Genomic DNA, 9,474 nt, shown 5'->3' with positions numbered 1-9,474 from the left:
GTCTGTCCATCTATATCCATCGATTGATCAATAGGCGTATCTGGATAGCATGAATTGTGACTTTAACTTGGCAATGGATTTGCATCCATTCCGTGTCCCAAAATGGTACCCAAATACAGCTGGCTATTGTTCTTACAAAATAAAATAAAAATTCAACTCATTCAACCTAGCCTATCTTTATTAAATTCATTCACTAAAAGTTATCAGTGTAGCATACGGTACAGATTACAGTTATTATTTACAAATACAAACTTTTTTCTGTCTTATCTAACCTATTTTGGCATTAGGCCAAACCTATATCAATTATCTACTAGTAACAGGCGGACAGAATTCCTGTTAAAATGCCACTTCCTCAACTGCAAAATGTAGGCTATCATGTTTTGCCATACACCTACCTATAATATCACACAAATTATGGCAATTACCATATTTTTGGTAAAACGAAAGGTTTCCAGTGATTTATCCTTAGTTGTATGTGATCGATCTTGCACATGATTAAACTATCTCAGTCATTCCAATGTGACCTGCGTCCGCCATACCGTTTTGATAGGACTGCACGGCTACAACAGCCACAAGACCAGCGCGCGCGCAAGGGCGCACTTCAGTCTGATGAGGGAGCCTAAGCGTGGTGTTCGGGTATCATCATCTTTAGTACAATAGTCACTTTGAACAACGCAGCACTTGCCACAAAGGTAAATATGTTACATTTGTAGTATAAGCCTAAATAAAAATCTGCCTATATTAGACCTACACCATATTTTATGCAACACGAATATAGTGTTTTAATTAAGGTGGGAAGCTTCTGAAAATGAAACCATGAGCAAACAAGTCGATCATTAGCCTAGTTATTTTATTTCCTCATTTGCTTACGAGTGACTTATTTATCGTATACAACACTCTCCATTAACAGACAAAATAACGTAATTAGGACTAATTCATATTGATTAAGATGTCTACTTCTTAGATATTGGTGATTATGTTTAAGAACATTGTATTGGCGTTCCTATTAGTCTATTGTATTTCTGTATTATTGTACTTAAATACCAATTCGTCTAATTAAGTTCTGTAATGTAGAAAAGTGGCCATTGTATTAGACTTGTGGCGCCCCACTTCCATCCTCAGTGGCAACATTTGGTCTGTAACCACAGAAATGTTTATTGGTACTTTTCCTTAAAAATCGACACTTAGGTCGTAGACAATTGAAATGAGAGTATTTTGTCTGTGGTGTAGCCTAAACATAGCCTCATCTCATCATACCTGCTAAGGATATTTTTCCTAAGTCACCTTCACTCAGGGCCGGCCCTAGCCTTTTGGGGGCCCTAAACGAAATTTGGTTAGGGGGCACCTCGTGAAAAAACATGTTAGTGGCCCACCCTCTTGACGATAAAGTGAAACATTTAAGTTTTAAAGTACATTTCCTGTAATTCTACACATTTTGCCATGGGGCGGAGAGAACATTTTGCAATTGTATAACATATTTCATGCAATTCTACTGAATTTCAATTCTACTAATTTTGCCACGGGGCAGAGAGAAACATTTTGTAGTTTTACAGCAAATTTCCTGAAATTTTACACATTTTGCCATGGGGCGGAGAGAACATTTTCCAATTTTATAACACAATTCATGCAATTCTACTCATTTTGCCATTGGGCAGAGACATTTTGTTCTTTAGTTTTACAGCTAATTTCCTGCAATCCTACCTATTTTGCCATGGGGTGGAGAGAACTTTTTGCCGTTTTAAAGCTAATTTCCTGCAATTCCAAACATTTTGCAATTTTAATAGTGAGAATGATGAACAAAATTAAAATGGGCCCCCTGGAGGTTAGGGCCCATGGACACGTGCTCTGCGTATCCGGTCGGTTTTCGGCCATGATTATAATAAGTTTAGACAGCTGGCTAAACTAACATAATAGAATATAGCACGTGCAATTTCAAAAAGTGGTTGTGCATCAGCACTTTTTCTCTTGCTATGTCAGTCACTAACAGTCACTCAATTAGCCGTGTCAGCTGACAATTTTTTGATTGGTAGATCAAAAAATTGTCAGCTGACAAGGCTAATTGAGTGACTGTTAGTGACTGACATAGCAAGAGAAAAAGTGCTGATGCACAACCACTTTTTGAAATTGCACGTGCTATATTCTATTATTCTTACTCTCAGTAAGGTGAGAACATGACTGAGTTGCCAAAAATGTATAACACACACACACACGTATAATATATAGTGTGTGTGTGTACGTACATACATACATATATATTTTTTGGTCGGGCCCTCTAGCTGGCGGGAGCCCTGAGCAACTGCTTATGTCGCTTATGCCTGGGGTCGGCCCTGCTTTCAATTGATAGCGTCATTGTAGGCTTTGGACAGAGGTTATTCCATTTTCTTGCATCCTCCTCATTCAAGCATGTTTTCCCGACAGAACTAAAAATGGCAGAGGATATTGCGACTAAGCTCCAGAACTACCGCACTGCTCCCTTCGATGCCAGATTCCCCAATCAAAATCAGACAAGGAACTGCTTCTACAACTATCTGGGTAAGTCTAGACTCCAAGGTCAAAGTCTAGGACTCTGGTTCTGTAGTCATACCAGTCACGTAGGCAAGTACAGATCAATCTTTAATTTATCCAGTGCCTTTCTTAATTGTGAATGTGTTTAGTGTGTGCCAATTAATTATGTGGGACAGAACCATGTCCTTGTGGAAAACTTCTATTTTAGAATGTGTGTCAAAAAGGTGATTAACTCACCTGGTAAAATAAGGGTTAAAATGAAAAGACCCTGACCTTAACCTTTTTAGAGGACTGCAATCCAATTTTGTATATTTACACAAGACCAGTGACAAGACCACAACCCTTGCCCCGAACTCATTGACGTGCACATTTTTTCCCAACATCCCCATTGTTGTTGCTATATTTATAGATTATCATCGCTGCCAAAAATCCCTGGACGCCAAAGGAGTCGACACTGCCCCGTGTGACTGGTATAAGAGGGTCTACAAATCACTGTGCCCCATTTCCTGGGTAATGCTTTTAAGATATTATTTTTCATTAGCTAAAAGTCCTTAAGTGAATTAGAAAGGATTTCTGAAGTAGACCTACAGTATTGATGACACATACTGTGGGTTGACTGACTGGTCTATAAGTACATTGAGGTCATTTGAGGTCATGTGTCCATTGTTCATCCTGTTTCAGAGTTAAAAAGCAAAGCAACAGGCTATTATGGTACATAGTGTGATTTGCTACACTTAACTGAATTTCAAGAAAGTCTTTTTTATTTTTTATTAAAGAGGTTACTGGGTTCAAAGGGTTATAGACATCATTTGAAGGGGGTCTGTCTTCAACTATTGCTGGTACAACAGACAGTAAGCATTATTGTAGGAAAAAGCTCTGGCCTTATTCAATTAGCCCTATTCTGAGCTATACATGACTCCGGCCTTATCAAGTCAAGCAAATAGTGGCCATAAAAAGGAAAACTCTTTAGTCAGCAGAGTTAATATTCAAACATGTGATTCCTCTCAGAGTTCATTGACCTTTTGCAAAATGAGATACTGTATTACTATACCCAATCCAAATCTAATAAAAAGTCATGCAGGATAATTGGTCTGTTACAACTACGTCAACATGTAGGGGTTTTAACTGGTCTGGTCTGTCAAGTAAATGTTTATTTTACCCGTTTGTCCCCCAGATCCAGAAATGGGACGACCAGAGGGAGGCGGGGACCTTCCCAGGGAAAATTTGAATGGCATCTCCAAAGAAGTGTACTTCATGGCAATATGTTTGTATGAGTAGGACTCCTGGTCGGTCGTCCACTACTCCTCTGGAATGTGAGCAGAGTATAACTGAACACCGTAGTCATTCCTTATCATAGAGAATAATTGTGTTGCAGATTCTGCATTAAAGTGTCTTGGGCGATGTTTATCAAACTGAAGAGTCCATATATTTTTTTGGGGGGGGGGGCATTGAAGAGAAGCAGCATTACATGACATCATGACACCAAGACTCACTCTGTCACTTGTTTTAAAAGGATTTCATTTGATTTATTCAAATAAAATACACTTATTTGAACAAGATTTTAAAAAAAGAATAAAAATATTTTAAACGCGGAATGTCCCACTTAACAGTAATAACACCGTCACTCAAAGCATGACGGAGGTGCAGTGTGAAGCCTATACCCACAGACTGACATTTTAAATCACATACATAAAACTGTATTTAAAAAAACAAACATGTAACTCCTCTATCATATACAAGAGTATTTAGTAAGAAATAGGCTATATTGTGGCTCAATGAAGCAGCAAATTATTTTTAAAAAATACAAGGGTCTACTTTTTTTACATTTGTAACCGAAGCCACATCTGTGGTAACTTGTCCATGCAACAAAATACTACTGGGTATAAGGTATACCACGCCAACTATAGATTATACTCAAACATTCAAGATAAAACAAGATTTCTGCAAAGATCCCTCCCTTTGTAAAGATCACATTTGACCTATTTCAGGTATGTTTTACAGTGTTTGCATATTCAATATTTCTGGTTACATATGGTTACATATTCTTAGGTGTTTTTCAACTAAAGGCCAAAATGTTGTTTACACAACAATCTATATCTTGATAATATATCTAAACTTATGGAAATAACAATATTTTAGCCTACAACCATCGCTACAAGTGGGTGTCTCAAATAACTATTTTCATATCACACAACTTCAATAAAAGGTCACTTAGTTTGCAAACATGTCTTAGTAATACATAGTGTTGAACGTCTATAGTTTTCACCGATATATTACTTCATCAAAAATATGATATATTAATATATTCGAGATTGCAAAATGCATATCTAAGCAAGTGTACTGTTTTTGTGTTAAGCAAATGCAGCGGCCTAGGATGCCTTAAACCTGTATCCGACCTATTGCTTCAATGTGACCCAATACTCAGTACCGACGCCTGATTCTACTTTATGAAACAGACAGCCAGTTAAATTATCCACCCTGCGTTGTAAATCTTTCAAAGGTTAAACCTCCATCCGACACCATAGACACCTAGAAAAATCATTCGACTGTGAGATATTAGACGAGAGAAAATATGAACTGGTTTACTGCATAGCATTCAGATGGGGATGGTGCACATTGCAGTTGCATTACTCAATTGTCTTGTGTTATGCCGCTAGGCTAGTGGCTATTAAAACTAGGCTTTTCATCAACACAACTCATTCATAAAATGTAGGATCCGGATCCCATCTATTAAGAGCGTACTTGTTGCCACGGAGTTCATCTTTGAGTAGCTCTGCACCACGAGCGGCAGGAGAACGCAGCACAACATCAAGAGGGGCAGCGACAGACAGGAGTAGTAACATCACCAGGCACAAAGATGGCCGACATAGCAGCCTAATATAGGTTCACTCTGACACTGTGAAAAGGACAATCACAACTGGAGTTACTACAAAAAAGGTCCTACGTGTGTGACGCAGTACTGACGTAGTACTACACACGTACTATACATATGGTGTAGTACTACACAGTTATTATGCGATGTAGTACTACTACACAGGGACTACTAATCGGATGTAACGTTAGCACTACACAAGTACTATGCATCTGATATAGTATTACACAGGTACTATGCATCTGTAGGAGTCTAGAGAGATCGGAGTGACAAGAGAACCAATCCAACCAGAAAGTGGAAGGCCAATCCTGTGGGCGGATGGATACAAACCCAATGTGTTCTGTACAAGCCTCTTCAAAAGTAGACCCACCCCACACACAAGCGCTGTCACTAGGCAACACTATAGTTCAATGACTGATGGAAGACAATGGGAGTTGTTTTCCTTTCGGCTGGTCAAGGCTTGAGTTAAAAGTCCCCAGACGGGGATAGTGCAGATAGTCAGTAAACCCTCATCCCTTCATTACTGTTCCCTACAATTAACCAGTGAGACACCAACCACCATCTCTCTTTCTGATCGTCTGCCTGTCAGTCCGTCTGTCAGTACCTCCTTTTCCCCAGCTTTCCAGTGTCTGTCATGCAGGTTTTAGGCCGAAGCGCTGCAAGATGGGAAACCAAATATGGTTTTGGTTAATTATAGTGTCCAAAAAAGTTAAGGGTTGTTCACACACAAAAATAGATAAAACATCAGAAATTCCAAGTTTGTTTAAAAAAAAAAAGTATTTTCTCCCCTTGCATTTCAGCAGGCAGGGGGGACATTCACACAGATGTTTTGTTGCATTTGGTATGTTTAAAAAGACACCGAAACATCTGGGTCAATAATAGTGTAGAAATATCACCTCTAACAACACTGATAATCTAACAAGGTAGTTATAGCTTTTTGTTTAATTTGCTTCTCACTGTTTATTGTATTACACGTGGTATTTTAAAATGTATATTTACTGAAGAAAGAAATTCTGGCTGAATTGCATTGGCTACCTGGATCAGCGGTTTCTTTCTTCTTGTTGTGATGGACTATCTGATTCTCATTGGTCATCTTCACATCTTGGTCCTCCACATAGTTGCTGCAAAACAAAACAAGGAGGCGAAAACAAAACAGTTTCATTTCTGCCCGTGCATTATCTGGCCAGGTATTTGAAAGGCAGGAGCACAGGAGCCGCGGAGGACACAAAATGGAGGACGGACAGACAAGCAAGCTTGAAGCTCCAAGTCTTATGTCCTACAAAGAAGCTACAGAGAGGTGGACAAGGGACCAGGAGGTCTGTTGGAACTTGAAGGACTTGGCATCACAAGCTAAGCTGTGGGTTGGAGGTTGGGATGACTGGGGTGACTTGGGGATATGAACGCAACCCGAGGGAGGGCTGACTGACACAAGGCCAATCTGGGACTCTGTTACTCACTGTTTCAGATCGTGATGTCTGCTACTACTGCGGGGGCTGGAGTAGAGAGAGCACATCTCCGTTTAACAAAGAAAAAGACTTCAGGGCCAATCATTCACTGATAGAGCTAATAGGAATGTCTGTCCTTGTAAAGACATGACAGCTCCTCCACTATCCTACACAGTCTCCTTCCATTTGAAATAACTCATTTTTGAGTTTGTATTTATCACATGCTTCGTAAACAACATTTAAATATGGTAAATTACTTCACATACTCTGCCACTATGAACACGTTGACAGCAGCTGGACAGAAGAACCAATAAGCATGTGTGCAAATTGTTGGCCAAGCAGCCAAACCAATCTGCACCTGTGTGAATTTTGATGGACAGGCAGCAGAGCAAATAATTTGCTTATATCAGGCTACAGCAGCCAATCCCATGCTGGGTTACCTGATTATAGTGTTCCTTTCACGGTGGGCGATGCGGGCGTTGTCGGTGAAGAGGATAGTGTGGTAGGGCAACACCGGGTCACAGGTGGGCAGGATGCCCCGCGCCGCCTGGCTCACGCTGTCCAAGACGCCGTTATAAACCAAGAGGTCATCGACTAACAGCTACACAAAGGAAGACACAAAGGAAGACACAAGGAAGGCTAACAGGCGTCCATTACGCTACCCACAGGAGACTGTGGGAAGCATAGTGGAGGAACTCTCGTGTCTTTTCAAGGACAGACGTTCCTATTGGTTCTAACAGTAAGTCATTCATTTATTCGCTTTGATTTTCACCCAGAAAGTTAAACAGAGAACATATTATTGTTTAAGAAGAGTTTATAGTAATAATAATAATAGTACTTTATTAGTCCATTGTTGTCAGAAATGATTCTTATTCTGCTCTGTTCCCAAGTCCTAAATCCTGGGTCTCACTGATGGACATGGTCAGTGTTACCGTACTAAGGAGGAGAGAGAGAACAGAAGACTGACTTACCCCAAACTCCTTTACCCCCCTCTGTGGTGTCTTGGAGTAGTTCCACAGTTTGATCATGGACACGGTCACCGGCTGGTCAAATATGAGATACACGCGATTCACCAGTCCGGGGAGCACCGGTGCTAGCCACATGTGTCTGCCATCATGAGTGCCATCTACCAGCTTATCTGGAGTCCTCACATCACCGTTCACACTGTCCAGGACATTCACACTGTCTGGGAACGCAGCAATATCTAGGAGAAGCACTGTTAAAGAATGGACTCAGCCAATTTGTGTTGACTACTATGGCTTTACTCCTGCCGTTTCTATTTCCTCCACTAGAGGACCCCCTTTAATGGTTTCAGGGTATATTTTATGTTTGGGATTTCACCAAACTTGGTCCCGGTTTGGGTTCCTACTTTATGGCCAAGCTGCAAAATCAAAATTGCCTATATTGTAGACATTTATGAAGAAAAAAAAATGGAGAAAAAAAATCTCTTTTTGGTGTTCATTTAAGGTTAAGGTTAAGCGTGAGATTATCAGTGTGGTTAAGGCTAGGCCTAAAATCAGAATTTAAGAAGATAAATTGTAGAACTAGGCAGGGTTTTTGACTTTGCAAGTTGGCCAGATAGTGATGACAGTACAGGGACAGCAAGCTTTCGTTCCACCCTAGCACTAAACAAACCGGATTCAACTAATCAGGTGTTTTAATGCTGGGCTTTAACAAAACCTTATACACCCTGTGGATTTCCAGGACCAGGGTTGGTGACCAGTCTCAGGCCAGACTCGAGGTATCACGCTAGCTACCCTACATGACCAAAAGTATGTGGACACCTGTTCGTTGGACATCTCATTCAAAAATAATGGGCATTAATATGGAGTTGGTCCCCCCTTTGCCACTATAACAGCCTCCATCCACTCTTCTGGGAAGGCTTTCCACTAGATGTTGGAACGTTTCTGCAAGGACATGCTTCCATTCAGCCATAAGAGCGTTAGTGAGGTCGGACACTGATGTTGGGCGATTAGGCCTGACTCGCAGTCTGCGTTCCAATTCATCCCAAAGGTGTTCGTTGGAGTTGTGGTCAGGGCTCTGTACAGGCAAGTCAAGTTCTTCCACACCGATCTCAACAAATAATTTCTGTATGGACCTCGCGCTGTCCATGAGGGCATTGTAACACTGAAACAGGAAAGGGCCTTCCCCAAATTGTTGCCACAAAGTTGGAAGCACAGAATCGTCTAGAATGTCATTGTATGCTGCATCATTAAGATTTCCCTTCACTGGAACTAAGGGGCCTAGCCCGAACCATGAAAAACAACGCCAGACCATTATTCCTTATCCACCAAACTTTACAGTTGACACTATCCATTGGGGCAGGTAGCGTTACCCTGGCATCCTCCAAACCCAGACAGATTTGTCCGTCGGACTGTCAGATGGTGAAGCGTGATTTATCACTCCAGAGAACGCGTTTCCACTGCTCCATAGTCCAATGGCGGCGATCTTTACACCACTGCAGCGGACGCTTGGCATTGCGCATGGTGATTTTAGGATTATGTGCGGCTGCTTGGCCATGGAAACCCATTTCATGAAGCTCCCGACGAACAGTTCTTGTGCTGACGTTGCTTCCAGAGGCAGTTTGGAACTCGGTAGTGAGTGTTGCAACCGAGGACAGACGGTTTTTAAGTGCTTCTGCACGCGGTGTTC

General features: G+C 41.0%; 2 protein-coding genes across 2 annotated transcripts in view; one reads left to right on the top strand and one right to left on the bottom strand.

The window, feature by feature from the left end:
• The first annotated feature begins 292 nt into the window (after positions 1 to 292).
• Positions 293 to 3,917, top strand: LOC110491567 (cytochrome c oxidase subunit 6B1). The gene is made up of 4 exons (XM_021565116.1): positions 293 to 692; positions 2,419 to 2,532; positions 2,915 to 3,015; positions 3,680 to 3,917. The coding sequence occupies exons 2-4, from the start codon at positions 2,427 to 2,429 to the stop codon at positions 3,731 to 3,733; spliced, it is 261 nt and encodes an 86-aa protein (XP_021420791.1). The 5' UTR covers positions 293 to 692; positions 2,419 to 2,426; the 3' UTR covers positions 3,734 to 3,917.
• Positions 3,918 to 4,006: 89 nt separating this feature from the next.
• Positions 4,007 to 9,474, bottom strand: part of LOC110491565 (katanin-interacting protein) — a 29,806-nt gene continuing 24,338 nt past the window's right edge. The window contains exons 24-28 of the mRNA XM_021565108.2: positions 7,794 to 8,026; positions 7,263 to 7,423; positions 6,413 to 6,498; positions 5,982 to 6,033; positions 4,007 to 5,401 (exon numbers count right to left, since the gene is read on the bottom strand). Of these exons, the coding sequence (XP_021420783.2) occupies positions 5,380 to 5,401; positions 5,982 to 6,033; positions 6,413 to 6,498; positions 7,263 to 7,423; positions 7,794 to 8,026 (554 nt within the window). The 3' untranslated portion in view covers positions 4,007 to 5,379. The remainder of the gene's footprint in view (positions 5,402 to 5,981; positions 6,034 to 6,412; positions 6,499 to 7,262; positions 7,424 to 7,793; positions 8,027 to 9,474) is intronic.

The sequence above is a fragment of the Oncorhynchus mykiss genome, chromosome 16 (assembly GCF_013265735.2).
Source record: "Oncorhynchus mykiss isolate Arlee chromosome 16, USDA_OmykA_1.1, whole genome shotgun sequence".
Taxonomy (NCBI): Eukaryota; Metazoa; Chordata; class Actinopteri; order Salmoniformes; family Salmonidae; genus Oncorhynchus; species Oncorhynchus mykiss.
The sequence above is the reverse complement of the archived record's forward strand: the minus strand, read 5'-3'. Positions and strand labels throughout refer to the sequence as shown.

Excerpts from the sequence above, each read along its gene's own strand:
- LOC110491567 (XM_021565116.1), top strand. The coding sequence starts at position 2,427 with ATGGCAGAGGATATTGCGACTAAGCTCCAGAACTACCGCACTGCTCCC. Across the intron at positions 2,533-2,914 it reads CTGCTTCTACAACTATCTGG|ATTATCATCGCTGCCAAAAA; the intron begins GTAAGTCTAGAC and ends CTATATTTATAG. Across the intron at positions 3,016-3,679 it reads CACTGTGCCCCATTTCCTGG|ATCCAGAAATGGGACGACCA; the intron begins GTAATGCTTTTA and ends TTTGTCCCCCAG.